We start from the raw sequence: 22,362 nt of genomic DNA, 5'->3' as shown, positions 1-22,362 counted from the left end.
ATTGAAGATGGAGGTGAGTTTAGAGCTGAGACTTAGGATTCTGTCTAAAGGAGGTAGAGAACCTTTCCAAAAGTGCTTCTGGGTTAGAGGGGTGGTCACCAAGAATGTGTATTAGGCTTTAAGAGTCCCAACAGTCAGAGAGTAGAACGGAGAGGACCTTTACAAGAATGTGCTGGGCACGTTTCAGTGTGAGATGCCACAGATGGGAATATAGTAGCATATGTGTATGTTGTGTTTGATGTAAAAATAAATAAATTATAAATATATATCAGAACATAGTCAAATATTACAATAGCAACTATTACTAATTATAGACTACTAACAGCAAGATATTTGGAGAGTTGGCTTCAGAACAAGCCAGAAAAATCTTGTTACTAGTTTGATGTCAATGTTATGTCAGATTAAAACAAGAAGAAATAGCTTCACAATTTATTGTATTATTGTTTAGTTATATTTATTTTAACTTTAAATCTGTTTCAATAAGCTGTTTTTTCTTCAAGTGCCAATGTCTCCATCAATAATGATTGAATTACACAAATTAGTACCTTTTTTTTTTTCATTTCCCTTGATTTCTGAGAGTTTTTTTTTTTTTTTCTGGATTTTGGTCCCTAATATTATGTGTCTGCCAACGTTTTATTATATTTTCTGAGAGAATTATCTTTTTTTCCCAGAGATCTATTTAGTTGATTGTCCCATTTAAAAACTTTGTTAATTGTTTATTATTTTAACTTATTCATTCCAATTTTATCTTTATTACTTGTGTTTGATTTGTTTTACTTATGTTCATTGTCTTATTTTTCTGGCTTCTTTTAGTGCTTTTTTAATTCCTTTACTGGGGAGTATAAAATTTTCTCTAAATATGTCAGGCTACCTTCCATAAATCACATTGGTACTTTTATTTCAATAGTTACTAAAAGAACCGTAAGAACAGTTTTGAATTTAGTTTTTTACAAAATATATGTATATTTATTTATTTATTTTTGGTACTGGGGGTTGAACTCAGGGGCACTCAACCACTGAGCCACATCCCCAGCCCTATTTTGTATTTTATTTAGAGACAGGGTCTCAGTTGCTTAGTGCTTTGCTTTTGCTGAGGCTGGCCTTGAACTCGAGATCCTCCTGCCTCAGCCTCCCAATCTGCTGGGATTACAGGCATGTGCCACTGTGCCTGGCTAAATATCATTTAATTGAATTTTTAAATATATAATTTTTTAGGTTTGCTATATGACCATAATGCAAAAAATTAAAAAAAAACAACTTTAAAAATGTCATTATAAATTCTACTGTGAGAATATGTTATGTGACCAACAATGTAATTGCGTTATATAATTATTCACGAGGTGTGGACAAAAAAACATAGGCTCTATAGTGTTAAAGACTATATAGTGCCCTCATACCAGTATAGTGTTTGATTTTATTGACCCATTGCTATGGATGTGAATAGCAGAAGATTGAGGCAGGAGGCAAGGGACTGAGGCCAACCAAAATGCTGACCAAAAATAACAATAAAATATGACAGGAACCTATTTTAAATAGGAAAATGACATATTAAAAATATTCAGTGACTTATTGATGATGCAGCCAGCAATATCATCAAACTACCCTGGAGTTCCACTCCAGTGGAGTTTTCACTCCACCTTCAGATCTTACTCCCAAACCTGCCACTAGAAGCTAACTAGAAGCTAACTCTAGAATCTCTACCTTTGCTATGTTTGCTATCAGACCTCTTCATCATAATGATTCAGTGTGGCATCTCTTCTTTATATTCCTATTCCTAGTATCTGAATTGGCATCCTAAATCTAAGAAGGATATTTAAACAGATAAATGAAAGTAAGAATGAATCAGAACAAGGAAGAGATGAGTGTTCTTACCACGAGGAGAATGTACATGAAGCAGAGGATGACAGAGTATGCCATATTTAGGTGGTTGGACTCTTTTGGTACATCTTGGACTTAGCATACAAGAAAGGAGGTAGAATGGTTAGAGATGGGGATGAGTAATTTGCACTAAGATATCTCATGGAGTTCTAATGAGCTGGGTTATGGAGTATGAACTTCCAGCTTCCATTCCTAAAGCAGTGGGAAATTTCTATTAACTGAATTTGTGTTTGGAAACTTTCGCTGCCATAATATGGACAAAGGATTGGTAGGAAAGCTCTTCTGGGAGACTGACCAGTGAATAAACTATTCTGATAATTTAGGCAACAGATTATTTTGGCTTGGACTGGAGAAAAGTTGAAGGAGATAGAGAAAAATAATCTGATTCACAATATTTCTAGTACATAAAAAAAAGAGAACTTAATGACTAATTGGATATGGTGGAGAGGGAGGTGAGAGAGAGAGAGCATGCCAGAATGATGACTTGAACATTTCTGGTTTGGGCAACTGTGTTAGTCAAGTTTGTGTTGCTGCAACAAAATGCCTGAAAAAATCAACTTACAGGAGGAAATATTTATTTTGGCTCATGGTTTTATAAGTTTATGTGAATGGTCACTCAATTCCATTGGTTCTTGGGGTGAGGCCGAACGTCATAGGGGAGGGGAAGGCCTGGCACAGCAAAATTGCTCACCTCATGGCATCTGGAAAGAGAAGAAGAAGAGAAGGAGGAAAAGGAAGGAGAAGGAATGAAGGAAGAAAAGAAGAAAGGAAAAGGGAAAGAGGGAGGAAGGGATTTAGGGATAAGATATATCCTTTCAGGTCATGCTCCCAGTGACCTACTTCCTCCAACTAGGCTGTACCTCCAAAGTTTCCACTACTTCCCAGTAGCTCATTCAATGATGAGCCTATCCAGAGGTTATCCCATGGATGAGATCAGAGCCTGCATGATCCAATCTCTTCCCCAAAGTCCCACCTCTAAACATTGTTGCCTTGGGGACCAAGCCTTCAACACATGAGCTTTTGGGGGACATTCCAGATCCAAGTTATAGCACCAAGAGAGTCATTTTTAGGACGGGGACAGGAAACAGAGAACAGGGTTCAGACTGGGGCATCAGAAATAATAAGCTTAGTTGATAATGAGAACGAGCTTAGAGATAATGAGTTAAGTATTGAGTTTAAAGTGCTTGAGGAACTTCAATGTCTAATAGACACTATTATATCTTAAGTTTAGGGGAGTGATCTGGCCTGTTTGGGTGACGGAAACTATGGGATCAAGTAGAATTGCTCATGGTTGCTATACAGAGGGTCTACCTGGGTAATAGCCTAGAAGAACCCCACCAATAGTGTGAGATGTGAAGGACAGGTGACCTCCCTATTAACTCCATTCTGCTGATATTTACTTGTGTTCAACCTCTGTGGAGCTATCAATTCTTCAAGTCTTGCCAATTTCACTTCCTTCTGTTCACATACAAATGTCTTAAAGAGTCATCTTCAACTACTTTCTCCATTTGCTCCCAACCCACTCACTCTGCTGCCTTCAAGCCTCTGTCCCCACCCAACACTTGTTAAGGGAACCAGGGACCTTTTGACCTTTTGTTCTCTGGCCTCACACTCCTCCCTCTTAACTTCAGGCAATTGTAACACTATCTCAATGGGTTTCCTCTGACTCCTTTAGCAGTTGTTTCAACTAATAATAAACAAAAACATTCACTGGAGAATTGCTATTATTTTTCACATCAAACTGAGCTTTAGGGTGGTCATATCATTTATGAGGGTTTTAGCCCCATATTCGAACCACACACTACACTGTCTCTTTCTGGAGGGACAGGTGAGCAATGAATGGTGACCCAAAAAAGAAAAGGTTGGCATGAGAGATAAGGGAGGAAGAGCTGAAGTGCAAGGTAGTGCTGCAAGGAGGCGCTCAGACTCCCAAGTCCTTGAGTCTTGAGTCTTGGCCCTTGAGGCTTCATCCTAAGAGGCCTTGCTCAGTCAGCTACGAGATTGTAACTCCCTTCTGTGACCATAAGAGGGCAGCATCAAGACGCGAGAGACAGTCCCTGGTGCAACTTGGTATCCCCTTGGATAGTGCCTTCAAAGCCAGGCGCGGGATCCCCATTGCGCTTTCTGGGGCGCGTCCACATTCCCATTCCATTAACTCCTCTCTTCCATCCTGACCATTACTCCTCTCCCCGCTCCCCCCATCCTAGGCAACTACTACTCCCCTTAGTCTCCTACACTGGCCTCAGAAGAATTAGGTAGGAGTCAGGGATCAGCTGCCCTTAGGCGCCTGTCGTCCCAGTTCACTCCTCATCACTCCTTGCACTCTCTAGGGTCCCCAGAGAAGCTATATATGCGTGGCGCCCTTGGGCAGAGAGACTTTGATGTGAATGTGCCAGGCTTAGACCAGACGGAGGAGGCAAGGGGAGGCTTGCTTGGCTTTGGGGAATCAGTGCAGATTGAGCACTGCACAGAGGTCTCATTACATGAGGGAGCCCTTCCTCTGAGCAGTCTGGCTGCTCTGCTGGGGAGGTCTGACAGTAAGCAGCCTTTCCAGATTACAGTTGCCCAGACTACCCTGTGTTCAGTGACCTACCCAAAGAAGAATTTCTTCAAACCTCTTTGAGGCCAGTTCCAAGCTTTGCAGATCCCTTGAACAGGACCCTGAGTTGCAGCCTCCTACCCTTCACTTAAGAAGCAAGGCAAGGGGAATTAATTTCCAGGGAAAATGTCAAGTGTGCCGTGTGTGTGTGTGTGTGTGTGTGTGTGTGTGGGGGGGTGTTGTTGTTGTTTGCATTGGTAATTGGTAACAAAGAAGGAAACCCAGAAGTGGGGCTGTAAAGTTATGTTGGAGCCACACTGGGAAGAGGCTTGTGTGCAGACTATGGAATTCCCACTTTGTCTCAAAGTCTCCGGAATCACTCAATATGTCGTCCTGCTGTTTAGAGGCAGTGGTGTGGAAGGAGGATTGCAGTAGGCTGGGTTTGAAGGCAGGGAGGTGAGTTAGAAGGCTCTTTTCATAATCAGGACAAAGGGATTAATTTAATGAGATTGGGAGCAGGGAACTTATGTCAAACAAGAGGAAAAGCCCTAACAGATTAATTGCAAAAGTAAAGTCACATGTAGGAGTGAAAGGACAGGTAAGTGGAGATGGGGCTAGCTGCCTTGACCTTGGTGACTTGGGTGCTGGGTGGTCTACTCACTGAGCTCAGGACCAGAGCTGAGGCACTGATTTGGAAATGATCTTATTGGGGGCAAATGAGCATGAGACCAATTAGGTTATTCGGGAAGAAAGCAGGTGTTAGGTTATATGGCTGAATCTCGGGATAGAGGCTTAGAACAGAGTGGTCTGTGTAGAAAGAGAAGTTGAGCCTGTAGTGATGCAAGATCACCATGCAGAGAGGGAGAAAGAAGGGGTGTGCCTGTGACCTCCAGATGGTAATGGCAGCAGCAGTGAAAGGTTCTCTTTCTATGTCCAGGCTGCATCTAGTTTCCATGTCATACCCCAGCCAAGTACAATTTTTGACTTGAGAGATCTCAATGGCAGATTCTGTTCTCTTATTTGTTAGGGCTGGAAATACAATTCCTTTTTACCCCTACCTTACCACTCTCCAGAGAGAAAAACTTCCCCCAATTTTCTCTGATTGAAAAAAAAATTATGTAGGGGAAAGGAACTAATTGTTTTTTCCAAACATATTTCTGGGCCCTTCCCCTGGAAATTCTGTTTCTCTTGAAGCAAGTCTTTGGGGGGAATGGTGTTTGCTGCTACTTTTGATGATTCTATCAGAGAAGCTTGAGAAAAATCACACAGAGGTAAACATAAGTCCATCTTTAAATCCTGCCCTAAATCTGGTTATAGTGGGTCTTAGAGGCAATCACAAACTGAACTCTCAGACTTGGGACCTAAACCCACCTTAACACTGACATGCCCCAGAAGAGCCAGGGTCAGAGTGGAAGGTTAGTGGAAACCTTTTAACTCTTTTGGGGAGTGGACAAGAGCAATGGCCTGGTGAGACACATCAGCTTTGAAAATGAAAATTGTTTTACATGTCTTATGAGTGGACATTCACACGCTGAGACTAATAGGACAGGATTAGAATTTGCTCATGCAAAAAAAAAAAAAAAAAAAAAAGAATTTGCTAGTGCAGTTCTGGGACCTTGGAGGGTAAAGATAAGGTTTGGAATGTTCAGGGAAGCTTGTATAAGGAGAGTCAGAGCAGAGAGAGGCAGAGGTATAGAATTGCTAGATGTACTCAGTCCTGTTTGCAACTGTCACTGCTCCAATGCCTTTTGTGTACAAGTTTTTTCTCTTCTTTGAGCCATGACTAAACCATGTTTTTCCTTTTTTTTTTTTTTTTTTTTTTTTAATTTCCTAGACTCTGAATTTAGGATGCAGAAGGCATAGCTCTTGGTCCCTTGGTCCCTGTCATGGCTTTCTCAAATGGAACTCTGGTCCACCCAGCCTATTTCCTACTGGTGGGAATCCCTGGTGTGGGGCCTGATGTACACTTTTGGCTGGCTTTCCCACTGTGTTTTATGTATGCCTTGGCTACTCTGGGCAACCTGACCATCATCCTCATCATTCGCATGGAGAGGCATCTGCATCAGCCCATGTATCTCTTCCTGGCCATGCTTTCCACCATTGACCTTGTCCTCTCCTCTGTCACCATGCCCAAGATGACCATCCTTTTCCTGATGGGCATTCAGGAGATTGAGTTCAGTGTTTGCCTAGCCCAGATGTTTCTTATCCATGCTCTGTCAGCCATGGAGTCAGCTGTCTTGCTGGCCATGGCTTTTGACCGCTTTGTGGCCATCTGCCACCCATTGCGACATGCTTCTGTGCTGACAGGGCCTACTGTGGCCAAGATTGGATTAGCTGCCCTAACCAGGGGATTTGTTTTCTTCTTCCCACTGCCCTTCATCCTGAAGCGGTTGTCATACTGCAGAACGCATACTGTCACACACTCCTTCTGTCTGCACCAAGATATTATGAAGCTGTCCTGTACTGACACCACCATCAATGTGGTTTATGGACTCTTCATCATCCTTTCAGTCATGGGTGTGGACTCCCTCTTCATTGGCTTCTCCTACATCCTCATTCTGCGGGCTGTGTTGGAGCTGTCCTCTCAAGGGGCAGCACTCAAGGCTTTCAACACCTGTATCTCCCATCTCTGTGCTGTCCTGGTCTTCTATGTGCCCCTCATTGGGCTCTCAGTGGTTCACAGGCTGGGTGGTCCCACCACCCTACTTCATGTGGTTATGGCTAATATCTATCTACTGCTACCACCCGTAGTCAACCCCATTGTCTATGGAGCCAAGACCAAGGAGATCCGTTCAAGGGTCGTCCATATGTTCTCACAAGGTGGCAGACGAAAAAGAATCTCACCTAAGCGTCCAGAATACTACCAAAGATGAGAGGATGAGAATCTGTAGAATATCTTGGTGATTGGAGTAACCAACCCACTGGGATCACTGCTTCCAGTTACCTAAATATAGACCTTATATTTCTGCCTTTAGGGATTTATCAATATAGAAGAATTTATGACCCAGTCTGGACAGGCTATCCTGGAAAATGACCGTTGTAGTCTCTGTTATGATGACCTTGACTTCCCCCTCTTTTCCAACTAGAAAATACACATGGTTTTGGCTTGGAAAGACTATAAATGCTATATCTCATGATTCATTCTGGACTTGATATATGGTTTTTAATTTTGTTTGCCAAAATATATTCACATCAGCTAAACTGTGTTGGCTATAAAATTTATTGCTTGTACCCTGAAGTGGTTACACAGTCATAATTAAGAGTTAGTGAAGGTAATGGGGGGACAGTAATTGGAGGGAAACTGTATTAAGAGAGGAGGCAAGTTGACACAAAGGTTAAAGTTGTTTTTTTTTTTTTTATGCATGTGTGTGTGTGTGTGTGTGTATGTGTTGAATCTGCCAATATTCATCTGTGTAAGTTCATAAGGACACCATGTATTCTGGTTGTGGGTGTGAATGTGTGGTATATATGGACATATGTACTTTGTGTTTGTGTGTGTGTTTGTGTGTGTGTGTGTGTGTGTGTACATGTGCATTCACAAGAGAGAGAAAGAAAGAAAGAGGGGAAAAGGAGAGAGAGAGAATATGTATTCTGGTGAGTGTAGTAGCTGTATCTTGGAATATAGGTTTTGTGAATATGTCTCTGATTGTGCCTTTCCTTCGTTTATGTACTATATGGCAGTTGGTATGTGTTGTGTATTTATATGAGAATACTGATATGTGCATCTGTATGGTGGGAAATGTCTTTATGTGTGCCTGGTGGGAATGCCACCTCTGTCTTTTCTTCACATTTGTAAAATGTGGGATGTGGTGCACAATCTTGTGGAATGTGTAGTGTTGGGATGGCTGTGCCTTTTAGCATGTGTGCTGTTTATCCTTGGGTATATGTGTGTTGTGCATAGCATTTTTGATATAAATTCATTTTATGACACACACAAATACATCACAAAAATATGAGTTTTTTTTTATTTATTGCATTGACCAGGAATACCAGGACACAGAGAAGGTAACTATGAACTGCCTTTATTATTTATCATAGTAAGGGAAAAAAATTCAGTCTTTTACTATTAGGCATGTTCTATCAATTATTGAGAGAAGTATTGAAATTTCTTTACTATAATTTTGAATTTGTTTATTTTTTATTGTAATTATGTCACTTGTTTTTAGTTGTGTCACTATTATTTGCTCTTAAATCTACTGTCTTGTATGAATAAAACCACTTCAGATGTCTTATGATTGGTGTAACCAAGATCTATCTTTTCTTATTTATTTTAATCTATTTGTGTTTTTATGTTTGAAGTATTTTTCTCATAGACAGCACATTGTTAGTCTTGTGGGTTTCTTTTTTTTTTTTGTACCAAGGATTGAACTCAGGGACACTTAATCACTGAGCTATATGTTCAGCCTTTTTTATTTTTTATTTTGAGGCAGGATCTCACTAAGTTGCTTAGGGCCTACTAAATTCCTAGGGCTGGCTTTGAACTTGCAATCCTCCTGCCTGAGCCTCCTGAGCTTCTGGGATTACAGTTGTACACCACTGTGCCTGGCAGTCTTACATTTTTATCTAAAATGATGATGCCTACTTTTCAGTTGGGTTTAAGATATCTTTCATGTCTGTTTTTAATTTTTTGAACCTATTTATTACAGTTATAAAAATCAATCTTAATGTCTGTGTCTTCTAGTTTTAACATCTGTTTTAATTCTTGCTAGGTTTGGATCGGTAATTACTATCTTCATTATGGGTCATGTTTTTGCATACCTAATAATTGATCCATTTACAGACACTGTAAATTTTACATCTGTGCTAAATATTTTACTCTCCGTATAGATATTCTTGTGATTTTTTTTCAAGAGGCTTTTAAGTAGCTTGGAACTAGTTTGGTTATTTTGGGTCTCATTCTGAGATTTGTTAGGTGGAACTTGGTTACCACTGAGGCATGATCTTTCTATATTCTCAGTACTGAAGGATGCCCTGTGATCTTGAGGTTTTTCTAGTGTGACTGGTAGAAAGTCATTACCCTTGAGCACTGGACAATGTTAGCACTGATCTTTTTATGTGATTCCTTCCCTCACTTTAGGTAACTCACTCACCTGATGAGGTGATTATTACTTAGATGAATTCTGAAGGAAGAGCCTCTGTGTATCTCTCTATGTGTTCTTTCTCTGTGAAGATCTCTCATCTCTGATACTTTACCTTCAAATTCTAACTGGCTTGGTATTAAACCCTTACTCCACCTTCTGTTCTCAGGCAGCCCTGTAGACAGCCTGGTTCCCCTTTTCTGATGCAGCATGGAAACTCTCTTAAGGTCCTAAACAGGTAAGCTGTAGAGGTTACCTCACTCGATTACCTTGTCTCATGCCCCACTGTCCTTCGTTGCCTGATGTCTAGTGTCTTGCAAACCATCGTTTTATGGTTATTCTATTCTTTTTCATTCCTTCAGGTGGATGTAATTCTTGTTACTTCATCTTGGATGGAAGTAGAAGTTCCTAGGTTATTTTTCAAAAAAGTCTTTTCACCATCTAAGCCTGGGGGGGGTGGTTAACGGAGGCAGCAGAGTTGGCTCTAGGGTGATTACAGGGGCTATCAGGCTACAAGTTCTGCAGACACTGGGAAGACTTTGTGATTGGTAATTTTGATAAAATCTGAGACAGAATGGCCTGGTTTTACATGGTTTATTTTGGCATAGTTTGAGTTAACATGCCCTCTGTTGTGAATTAAAATGTTCAACTATGACATTGATCAGTGAAAAATAAAGAGAAACCAAATAAAAATCATGTTGCTTTATTTATAAACAGTTTTAACTTATTTCAAAATTGAAGATATTATTTTCATATTCAAATTACTCTCTAACTTTCTAAAAAAATGTTCTTACTACTTTTGTCTTTAAGAGAGACACCAGAGGGCATTGGTCTTACATGGCTGGTATTGCAGGTAGGAGATGGTTAAAAAACCATATCTTCCTGCCTTGGCCAGTAGTTCAGTAGACCAAGGCCAGGGAGTGGTAGACAGAGGCACTGTCCCTGGGGATCCCTGGTATGAGTTAGTCAGACACAGAAGCCAGAACCTTGGAGACAAAGGAGTTCCTAGCACTTTGAAGAAGGGAGGATGGACCTCTTAGGTTCCATGGTCCACAAAAGGAAAGAAGGCAGAGGGTAAAGAAAGTTTCAGGGTGGAAATGGGGTGTCAATCATAGGGTCTTCCTGCAAATTAATTTTGCCTTTCTTCTGGCTGAGTTTGATAAGCCTGTGAAGAAATTGGCAGAAGGATTCTCAAGACGACCCTGGGCATAAAAATGAGTTTCTTCTAAACTTTTCTTGCTTTCATTGCACACTGAGAGCTGACATAAGTATCCAAACTGGCAGAAGCCCATTTGGGGAGGACTCTAGAGACCTATTCTACACATTACCCCTCCTTCTCTATACCCCCAGGCACATCCTCCTAGGACTTAGAAGCTGGGAAAGAAACTCACACCAAAACTGGCTAGTGAGGTGCATAGGCTGATGGACCCTCTGGACATAACCTTGCACCCCCAGCAGGCAGGAGCAGAAGGAGGAAGGAGGGAAGAGAGAGAATAAATAATCCCTGCAAGAGAGGTCCAGAGGAGGAGGTGGAGACAGGGAGAGGGCAGGGCTTCAGTGCAATTTCCCAGACCTCTTTAGAAAGAGTTCCGGGGGAAAAGGCACACATTCCATCCCTTCAGGACAGCTGAGGTGAGTAGAGACCAGGGGGTGTAGGGGTGTGTGGGTTACTTGTGGCTAGCGATCACTGGTTAGTCCTTCTGAGAGACCGAGAAACCAGGCTGAAGAACCAGATGTACAAGGGTGGGGCTGGGGATGTGGGAAAAGCCATCCACTCCGAGGACAGACAGTAATTTCTTTTTGTGTGATGAAGGGAAGTAGGCAGGTGATAAATGTTGCCTAAGGATAGTTTTCAACCAATTTTTCAATAATCAGTGTACTGGTGTACCTGTCCAGAGGCTGGCAAGAGTATAAATGTCAGTAGGGACAGAGAACAGATTGGGGTGGGGTTATATTGGGGTTGATTTGGGTTAGGTTGTGTTTTGATGTGTGGACAGGGCCATCCCTAATTTTAAGAATGAAGTTCAGTGTGTGACTGGGGATCAGGCTGTAGCTAGGGGCATATGGGGAACTCTTGAGTGGGAACAGGGCTCATTCTATACTCTGTACCAGGAGTCAGGCTGTGGCTGAAACTGTGATTTAATAATCTTCCTGAGGCTTCAATGCTGGCTCAGTCTGTGTCTAGGATCAGAGTTTATCTTTCAGTCCATTTAAAAAGCAGCTCAGCATCCACACTGCAACCTTCCCTGCCTTGCGCTTTTTACTCCAACCACACTAGAGCCTTGCAGCTTTCCAAACAAGGTCTGGTTTCTTTTACATTGAGTCTTCGCCTTTGCCAGAGGATACTTTAAAAAACAAAGTAGACAAAGGGTGTTGCTTAAATTCCTTTCAGTCACTCATAATTAAGCTCCTTACCATGTCTGGCAAATCATAGTGACACAAGCTGGCCCCTGTCTCCTCTGGCTCATCTTAAACTCTCCTGTGCTGTTGGTGTTCTGGCCATCTTGAGCTTCTCTCTGTTCCCCGAGCTCCCCAAGATATTCTGACCTTAATACCATTTTCTTCTATTGTCTCCTTTGCCTGGAAAATGCTTTCCCTAGATCTCAGAGTGGTGGGTATTTTCTCATCACAGGGCTCTCAGTCATTTGTCACCTCTTTAGAGAAACTTTCTCTGATGTGCCTTGATCCTATCTTTCTCTATCCATCTCTCTGTCTGGTCCTTAATGCACTTTTTGATTGCTGACTAAATAATGTCTTTATATGAAATTTTCTTTCCTGTTTCTATATTTACTTTTAGTTGTTGTCCTCCTGGTATATGAGGTGCATGAGCATGATCTCATCTGTTGTATACACTGTTTGATCTCCAGCTTCGGCAGTATGTTTTTGTTAACTGAATCCTACTATCTCTGCCCTCCCCCACCCCAACTCCCTGATTAAATGCAACTGGTCCTGCAAGCCATGGTTCAGTGTCACCTCTTTGTGGAACCCTCTGAGCCTAAATATGGTGAGCCATGGTTGTCTTTGCTTCCAAGATCCTGATGCTTACCCTTGCCCTAGCACTTATCATAATGTGTTGTGAGAACTGTATGTTTGCCTCAGTCTCTCCTCACACCTAAAGGGCTGGAGCTGTGCCTTGTTTCCCCTGTACCTCAGTGTCCCCAGTACTTAGTGAGTTGTCTGGAACATAGTAATCAGCAATCAAAAATTGCTGAAAACACTGTGTACTGACTCAAATCCCAAATCAGGTGTTTCTCCTGCTCCACATTTGCCTTCAGTTAGGCACAAGGTAGCCTAACTCCATGGGGCACTGATAGATAACAAGGTCAAACTTCGCAAGACTGATCTTACTTATGAGGAGAATGGAAAGGGACCTGAACCCTAGGAGCTCCTCCTTGGGCTAAATTTAGGGGACCAGTTTGACTTGAGTGAGTAGGATAAGGTGGAAATTTCACTCAAGTTTTTGTAATTATCAATTGCATTATTTCATCTTTCCAGTCTCATATTGGCCATTTAAAAAATAATGGCCAAACTCCTTCAAGGGTTCATCTGCTTGATCAAATCTAAGCAATGTATGGGGCACATTGGGTGCAGATAATTTGGGTGGATGTGATCTGGCAAGACTGCCCTAATGTAGAGTTAGGATAAAGTCTCCTCCAATAATTGTGAAAAGACCCTGCGGTCTTTGTCAGTCATGGCATTGCTTCTGAGATCTGCCTTCCTTCCCTGGATTGGCAGTGGGAACCAGAGGCTCCCAGGTATGTCTAAGATTCTCTCCAAGAGAATTTGCTTCCAAATATTCCCATTAAATCTGGAAGTAGCACCAGTGTCCACTTTGTTACTCTAGGCATGAGACATTATGTGTCCAGATAATGACAGACACCATAAACCCCCTCTCCCATTACCCCTTGTCTTCCTTTCACGTTGAACCTAAGTGGGGAGAGCTAGCTGGAGGTCTTGAACTCTAGAGAGGTACCTGGACTCAAGGTCCTCAATTTTGGATTCAATGGAGAACAACATGAAATAGCCCTTACAAATCATCTATTTATTTATTTTTTTTTAACAATGCCTTTATTTTTATGTGGTGCTGAGGATTAAACCCGGGTCCCGCCCATGCTAGGCTAGTGCTCTACCTCTGAGCCACAATCCCAGCCCCCATCTATTTATTCTTAAGGAAACTGGGTTATGAGCAGGGCAGTAGCCTGGCATTTTGGAAAACATGTAGATTTGCCACTCTGTGCTCTAACCTTCAATGTTTTATCTGCCAAATGGGACTAATAATACTAACTTGATGGGTTGATGAGAAGTTCTAATTAGATAGCAAGGAGATACTTGGCAGAGGACAAATCTTTTAATCTCCGCTATGGTTCCTCCCTGTGTCACAGACAGTAGAGTTGGGGCTGGAAGAGGAGGATGCCGCCTCAAGTCCCTGTCCAGGAGAGTCCTCTTTCTGCCCTCCTGGTTTCCCTCTGAGATTATACCTGGGCCAGGTATTACACCTATCAAGCTATTCTTTTACTTTACCTCCTGGGAAGATTTTTTTAGCTTTCAGAGGGTGTAGCACAGTTAAAGGGAGCCTGGATCAGGAAACGTGTACAGGTCTTGGAGTTAGTCTAGGTCAAGTTTCTGCTTTACTAATCAACTGTTAAATCCTGAGAATGCTGTTTAACTCCTTGGAACCTCAGTTTTTTCATCTACAATGTAGAAAGGACACACAAAACTCCTCTCATGCAGAGTTGTTCTTGGATTAGAGATAATAATATACAGTAGGTACTGTATAGTGTCTGGCATTTTGTAGGTATATAATGAAATCTGCTAAAGTATTATTAAAAACAACAAAATCAGTGTTGTGGGTGATTTCATTGTTTCCTTGGGTCAGAAGAGAGGGTGAAGAGTGCCATCTTCCTCTCTGTGTGCTTTTCCATGGATCTATGAGAAGCGGTTGGATAGGGGATGAGTGTTAAACTGGCTCTAACTGGCAGAGTTCTGAAGGCCAGGGGGAAGGAAGGAAGGAAGAGGATTGAGGGCCTCAAAGTGAATCTCTACTCCATAGCTGGGGACTCCCTTGTTCCCCATTCTGAGAAAGGGCTAAGATATTCTTCATGGTTCTCCAAGAAACATTCCTGGGACTTGCTAAGATAGTTTGAGGTTTTAGAGAAAATTTCAAGGGCAGAGTTATCCCTTGGGGATTAGGGCAGTGTGTGGGCTTTCTAAAAAAAGAAAGAAAGAAAAAGAAAAAAAAATGATTTCTTTGTTTATTTTTCCTTAATTCTACTTTTTTTTTTTCCATAACAGAGTGATTTAGTTCCAACTTCCTTCTGAGCTCAAAGCATCTTTTGAGTGCATGCAAATGGTTTTAATTACTAACAGATGCTCAGGCTGGAAGGCTACCTGGGAGTTCTCTTTGTCCTCTGCTACCTCTTGGGGAGACTGTGAGATTGAGATTCTTCAGGGCCAGCAGCCTGAAGAGCACTAATTGGGCTCTCTGGCTGGCTCCCTCTCTGTTCCTTCTATTTCTATTGCTGTAGTCTTCTTGGGTCCAGATTGGTATCCAACTTCCAGCAACAGCAGCCCATTTTGTGCTACTTATGCACATCCCTTCAAGGTCAGCTTACTCTTCCCTTTTAGATTTTGGGCATCTGTACATCAGTGCCCATTCTTGCCATTGTGAGAGATTAACTGTTATCACTGTGTGTGTCTATTGGTGAAAGAATGAGTGTGCCAGAGGTTGAGTGGTAATTAAGATAACAAATTGGGCGAAATGAAAAATTCTTGGAAACTTCAAACATTTTCATAGATCTTGTTTTCCATTTTTTTGATGGAAAAAAGTGCTTGCGTGCTGTAATTGTTTTTTCAACACCTTTTGATATGCCTTATAATATAATTTCATAGCAGCACTATGAGGTTATTATTATTCTCTGCATTCTTTAGGGAGAAGATTCTTAGCTCCAAGATTTTGCTCGCCACATCACTCTACCCACCATGGTAATGGAAGGGAGGTGGTTATTGAATCCAAGGACACTCTACCATTGAACTGTACCCCCAGCCCTCATTATTTTTTACGTTGAGACAGAGTCTTGTTAAGTTTCCAGGGCTGGCCTCAAACTGTGATCCTCCTGCCTCAGCCTCCCAGTTAGCTTGGATTATAGGCATGAGCCACTGCACCAGACCACCAATACGTTTTTTTTTTTTTTTTAATTTCTTTTCTTTCTTTCTTTCTTTCTTTTTTTTTTTTGAGAGAGAGAGAGAGAGAGAGAGAAAATGAATCTTTTTTTTTTTTTTTTTTTTTTTGTAGATGGACACAACACAATGCCTTTATTTTAGCATGGGTCCCGCCCATGCTAAGCAAGTGCTCTACCACTGAGCCACAATCCCAGCCCCACCAATACATTTTCTTCCCCCCCCCCCACGATGTAAACAGCAAAGAGGTGTTTATTGTGAGCTAGCTCGGTCCTCCACGCACACACAGCAACTGGTGACGCTGAGAGTCCAGGGTTTGCAGGAGTTTTATACAATCTTTAGAGAAGGCAGGGACCCCCACATACATCATAGCATCTCTTAGCAAATCATCACACACCGCGGGAAAATCAAACAACTCTAAAACATGATTCGCACATTCACTGGCGGGAACAAGTTGGGTAGGGGTGATTGGTTACTACAAGAGGGGGATTCATTTGAACTGATTGGTTTAAGCCAAGAGGGGGTGTTTGTGCTGAACTACATGGTTTCCCAACACCATAAACTACTGGGAGGGTCATTTGGCATCCCAGGTATTTTCCTGTCTCATGCAGATTGGTGGCTGCTAGGGGATTGCTAGCCTGACTGAGTCAGGGACACCTGGCACAGCAGATCTTTCCTGTTATTTGTAGATAAACAACTTAGCAGGGTGGAAATGTGCCTAGGCCCACCAATACGTTTTCAATGCAGCACATTTTTATTATGGGGATTTGTTTGCTCTACCATGTCTGTTCATGTGAAACTGGTGGATGGCATGGATACTTGGCCCTCTGGAGCATCAGAACCTTCTTGCTAATGTTTTCAGGTGAGGGATCCTAGGTTTTCTATCAGGTGCAAACTATGCTTCATATCCTCTTTGCATTTATTAAAGCCAAGGCATTGCAGTTACTCTGTTTTCTGCATGTCCTCTTGTGCCCTCTGGCTCCCTGAGTAAGAAAGGGCTCTTCTGTTTGACCCTAAAGATTCTTGTTCTAAACTTAAGACCACCCTGCTCTGACCTTGCAAACATTCTTTCCTCCCTCTCAAAAGTCTCTAACGTTCCTACATTTGGCAGACCGACCTTCTTCTTAACCGTGTTAACCTCAGATGCTCACTGGGGGATTCTTTTGTTGATAAAATTTATTTTTATAGTCAATAAACACTGACTTAACACTAATAAATATAGTAGGATGCCTGCCTGGCATTCAGCAGTTTAAAATTCAGGGAAAAATGAATATAGCAATAATTAGATTTCTTATTATCAGAAGGGTAAATGCATAAAAAGAGACCTAAGTAAAGTTCTTTGGGAGCACAGAGCAGGAAACATTTAATTATGCCCAGGGGAAAGAAGCTTAGGAAAAGTAACATAGGAGAGAGAAAGTAAGCCAGGACATAAAAAATGAGTGTGGGAAGTTGGAGGGAGGTCTGGGAGGAACCGTTTCTCTTGATCAAAGGATGAGAAATAAAACAGGCAAAATGAAACAGTCACGAGAATCAGTTTTACTTTTATGAAGCAGCATGTATTCCAATGTGGCTGGAGCACAGGGGCCATGGTGAGAGGCCTAAGGCCAGATTCTGAAAGGCAGTTCTTTAGCCATATCCTAAGGAGTTTTGTCTTTATTCTACAATCCATTTGGAATTTTCAAGCACATTTTTAAAATAATTGGCAGTTAGATTACGAAGATTGTGCTGATGAGGAAGGCTATACTAGAGGCAGGGAAGTCAGGATCAGAGTGTGTAGCTGGTGTGACTGGCGAGGCCACCACAATAGGAGAAAGACATACTGGAGGAAAACATTAAACAAGAGTTATGCGTTTTTTATGCTTCTTCTGTGATGTATTGAGTCAAATGCTTTTCAGTCTTCTTCTCATTTAATTTTCACATTGACCCCATGAGGCAGGGGCTGTTATCATTTTAAAGATCAGGAAACTGAGACTTAGAAATTTTAAATGACTTATTTGAGATCACACAGGTCATGCCTGGGATTGGAATGTAGGATTGACTTCAAAGTTCATTCTCTGAATGGCCATGGAAGAGGTTATTTTTTGGAAAGAAAGTGTTTGATGTGCTTGAGAGATAGTCAGGTAGACACTTAGTAAGACTTTGGAATTATGAATTTGAACCACAAAAGAGAATTCAGCACACACTAAATAGATTTTGGAATTGAGAGTTTATACATAGAAAAATGGATATGTACAAAGCCCCTTCCCAACTCTTAAGGGCCAAATCCTAAAGCTCTGACCATATGTATCATAGACACACACACACACACACACACACACACACACACACACCTGGCCCTTTGTGTCCATGAGTTCTACATCTGGGGACCTGACCAACTATGGATCAAAAATAATAGAAAATACTGAACTTTGGGGCCATTAAGTAAAATAAAGGTTTTCTGAGCACAAGCACTTTGAAGCCATGGCAGTAGAGGCAGTAGATCTGATAATCAAGAAGGCTACTAAGTGACTAATGGGTGAGTCAGATAAATATTGTGGATACACCAGGTAAAAGGAAGATTCATGTCCCAGGTACACCAGAGTATGGTGGCACATTTCATCATAGTACTTTGTATCACATACAATGTAAAGCTTGTGAACTGCTTATTTCTGAAATTTTCCATTTAATATTTTTAGATCTCAGTTGACCATGAGTGATTGAAATCATGGAAAGAGCAACTATGAATCATCGCATTGAGGGAAAGATGACGTGAAAAGCATGAGGAAAGCAGGATAGAGCAGGGAAGAAAGCTAAGTAAGGACGAGGCTTCAGCTGGAGACCAGCCTCAGCCTGTTTCCAGGGGAACTGATGCACTAATTATGTTGGGTGTTGGTATACTAGTGGTGCTGTATTGTTTAATGACTCTTCACAGAGCAGTTACATTGTATTAGGTACTGTAAGTAATCTAGAGATTATTGAAAGTGTATGGCAGGATATGCAGAGGTTATATGCAAATATTAGGTCATGTTATATAAGTAGATTGATCACTCATGGGTTTTCATACTTGTAGGGGTCTTGGAAACAATTTGCTGTGTGATGGCATTCTATCTATCTATCTGTCTGTCTATCATCTATCTATCTATCTATCTATCTATCTATCTATCTATCTATCATCTCCGGTGTATGTAAATATATTTGAAAACTACAATGTACTTAGACTAAATAATCTAATAAATAGTAAGTATACATGAATATTTGCTCTTTAAAGAAGCGCAGGTTGGTTAACTTATTAGAGATGCAATCTGAGATAACCCAAGTGTCTGACATCTCCTCCCTCAGAAAAGTATCTATCTCTATCTCCACCTCTATCTCCATCTCTCTTATCTCTATCTCTATATAACTTTGATAGCCAGGTTCAGTTCAGAGTCAGCCTGAACTCCACTATAAGATTGATTATCTAATGCCACCAGCTCTGGACTAGTGTTCTAATTGTGTTAATTCCTCTGTTTTAGACTGAGTGAGTCTCCTGGAAACAGAAAAGGGGTTTCTGCTCAAATGACATACAGTAGTCCCCCTTTATCTGTGGGCAATATAGTCAAAGACCACTGATGAATACCTGAAACTGAGCCATACATATACTATGTCTTTTTGGACACATACATAACTACAGTAAGCCTTTATCTTTTCACTTAAAGGGAGCCTTTGTGGATTCTGTTTGGCAGTTCTAAATTACCAGCATCACTATCTTTATCACCTGGAGACAAGGAGGCTGACCTTATGTCAGGCAGTCACTGGCCTCTAGATGAGCCTCTTTGGGGCCTTGTGGAATCTTCTGGAGGAAGTGCCTCCCATTTGATCAAGGACAAGTCTGTGGATAAAGGGGGAATTGTGAGCCCTTAGCATTTAACATCCACTGCATATTGGAGTTGGTGCTTTGGCTTTGTAAATGGGATCTGATAAAATACCAGTGGTATCTACTGTAGATAATCTGAGTGGTCTGGACAAGTTTAAAACTTTGATTGAACATTTGGGAAAAGTTGAAATGTATAGTTAGAGTTCAGAGTAAAGTTAATTGGGGTGTTTATTACAGTAGGATTTATCATAGTAAAATGGATGTTATTAATATTAGGCTAAAATTGAAACAGTTATTATGATTAAGTATTGGGTTAATGTTAAAGGGGTTAAGGCTGGAATGGGGGATGTCATCAGATTAGTGATGAGGTTAAATTTTAATGTGATTCGTTGTTAATACTAATATTGCTACATTGGGTTTGGAATTCATTAGTCTAATGATATGGTAAGAATCACAGTCAGTATTATGCATAAAAAAGCATAAGGCTGAACAGGATAGAGGAACTGATGGTATTTTTTAAAATCATCTGAGACCAATGTATGTATACTCAGTAGCCTTTCTTTTAGAACTAAATAACTTAAAATATGATTAGAATTTTGTCCTAGTATTTTACTTGTTATTAAGATTGTACAGATGAGGTTAGTAAGTAGGACTGGGTGAATCTGCATATGATACTTTTCTATTAGATTGAGTTTAGAACGGGATTGAGAGTTTAGAGTTTGGGTAGGCAATGGAATTAGAATTTGAGTTCAAATAGGACATCAGGATTAAGGGAGGTGTGCCTTGGGATTCTGGAAGATCTGACGATGGCTTATCTTTGCATTCCAGCCTCTACCTGCCTGGCATTGGTCACTGCTCAATTTCTTCACTATGGTGGTCCCCAATGGCAATGAATCTAGTGCCACATATTTCATCCTAATAGGCCTCCCGGGCTTGGAAGAGGCTCAGTTCTGGTTGGCCTTTCCGTTGTGCTCCCTCTACCTTATTGCTGTGCTAGGTAACTTGACCATCATCTACATCGTACGGACCGAGCACAGCCTACATGAGCCCATGTATATCTTTCTTTGCATGCTTTCTGGCCTTGACATCCTCATCTCCACCTCATCCATGCCCAAAATGATGGACATCTTCTGGTTCAATTCCACTACCATCCAGTTCGATGCTTGTCTGGTACAGATGTTTGCCATCCACTCCTTATCGGGCATGGAGTCCACAGTGCTGCTGGCTATGGCCTTTGACCGCTATGTGGCCATCTGCCATCCACTACGCCATGCCACTGTGCTTACATTGCCTCGTGTTGCCAAGATTGGCATGGCTGCTGTGGTACGGGGTGCTGCACTAATGGCACCCCTACCTGTCTTTATCAAACAGCTGCCCTTCTGCCACTCCAACAAACTTTCCCATTCCTACTGCCTACACCAGGATGTCATGAAGTTGGCCTGTGCTGATATCAGTGTCAATGTCATCTATGGCCTCATTGTCATCATCTCTGCCATTGGCTTGGATTCACTTCTCATCTCATTCTCATATCTGCTTATCCTTAAGACTGTGTTGGGCTTGACACGTGAAGCCCAGGCAAAGGCATTTAGCACATGCGTCTCTCATGTGTGTGCTGTTTTCATCTTCTATGTGCCTTTCATCGGATTGTCTATGGTGCACCGTTTTAGCAAGCGGCGTGACTCTCTCCTGCCCGTCATCATGGCCAACATCTACCTACTGGTCCCTCCTGTGCTCAACCCCATCGTGTACGGAGTGAAGACAAAGCAGATCCGACAGCGCATCCTTCGTCTTCTCCATGTGAACATGCATACTTCAGATCCCTAGGAGTCAGTGATCACATTTTTTTAAAATTTAAAATCCTCCAATTCTGATTTTAATAGAAATATTTTGAAAGACAGTATTAAGGAAAAAGATCTTCTTTAACAACAACAACAAAAAAATACAACTCAGAGCCTTTGAAGATGAAACTGGTGGGGGAGTCTTCATGTGGAAAGAAATGACAGGACCATATATCATCATTCCCCATTTTCCAATTTTATCATCCTGTTTGTTTTTCACTTTATAATGAAGACCCTGAGGTAGTCATGGGTGAGTTATTACTTCCCATTTTTCCATCCAGAAAATTGCTTCCACTGATAGTCTGCTGCATCCTGAAACAAGTATAGTTCATCTAAAGAATACTTGCTAAAGGCTTAAGCCTGACAAAAGAAAATAAACCCAAGAATAAAATAAGGTTAGATAATTTGGCTCAGAAAGATGACTTCCTCTTCAGAATTCCCAATCATTTCACATGCAGGAAAAAGATATACCTGGATTTCCTTCTTCAAAACAAATTCCACAGAGAAAATTGCTTTTCTCCTGGGTATGAGGCTCTGAGGGGAAGATTGAAAGTAAAGCCTTGAAAAGACTACATTTGCCTACATTAAAGAGAGAGGACACACATTGTTCTGAGAGTTTTCATTTTCTTTCTTTCAGCTTCTGATTCAGGCAGGGATATTATTAGTACCCTCATTGTATCAATGGGGAAATTGATGTTCTATGGGGACTGGAAAATTGCATAAGACACAAAAACTAAACAAAACAAAACAAAACAAAACAAAAACCTATAAAAAAAAAGAAATTTTCATGCCAGTCCTATATTTTGTGAAAGGACTGTTTGACCAGTCGGATAAGGAGTAAGGTATTTCCAGAGTCTTGCATTTTCTAGAGGAAGTATTTATTCCTGTCTTTCACTAACCCCAATTATTTATGGAGCAAACTCCTGTTAATTGAGTTCGTGGCCTTAATTCCAATAGCTCTTGCTCACTGTCCTGGTCCAGTTGCCACTGTACCTGTGTGGGGAGTTCCCAAAGAGTGGC

General features: G+C 41.3%; 2 protein-coding genes across 2 annotated transcripts; both read left to right on the top strand.

The window, feature by feature from the left end:
- The first annotated feature begins 7 nt into the window (after positions 1–7).
- LOC124091155 (olfactory receptor 51D1) lies at positions 8–7,290 on the top strand. The gene is made up of 2 exons (XM_046442125.1): positions 8–13; positions 6,265–7,290. Exons 1-2 carry the CDS (start codon positions 8–10, stop codon positions 7,288–7,290), a joined length of 1,032 nt encoding a protein of 343 aa, XP_046298081.1.
- Positions 7,291–11,017: 3,727 nt separating this feature from the next.
- Positions 11,018–21,946, top strand: LOC124091191 (olfactory receptor 51E1). Its single transcript, XM_046442152.1, has 2 exons — positions 11,018–11,127; positions 20,333–21,946. Exon 2 carries the CDS (start codon positions 20,375–20,377, stop codon positions 21,326–21,328), a length of 954 nt encoding a protein of 317 aa, XP_046298108.1. The 5' UTR covers positions 11,018–11,127; positions 20,333–20,374; the 3' UTR covers positions 21,329–21,946.
- The last annotated feature ends 416 nt before the right edge of the window (positions 21,947–22,362 follow it).

Source organism: Marmota monax, unplaced genomic scaffold (genome assembly GCF_021218885.2).
Source record: "Marmota monax isolate L192 unplaced genomic scaffold, Marmota_monax_Labrador192_F-V1.1 WCK01_AAM20220418_F8-fsc00068, whole genome shotgun sequence".
Classification (NCBI taxonomy): domain Eukaryota; kingdom Metazoa; phylum Chordata; class Mammalia; order Rodentia; family Sciuridae; genus Marmota; species Marmota monax.
The sequence above is the reverse complement of the archived record's forward strand: the minus strand, read 5'-3'. Positions and strand labels throughout refer to the sequence as shown.

Excerpts from the sequence above, each read along its gene's own strand:
- LOC124091191 (XM_046442152.1), top strand. The coding sequence starts at position 20,375 with ATGGTGGTCCCCAATGGCAATGAATCTAGTGCCACATATTTCATCCTA.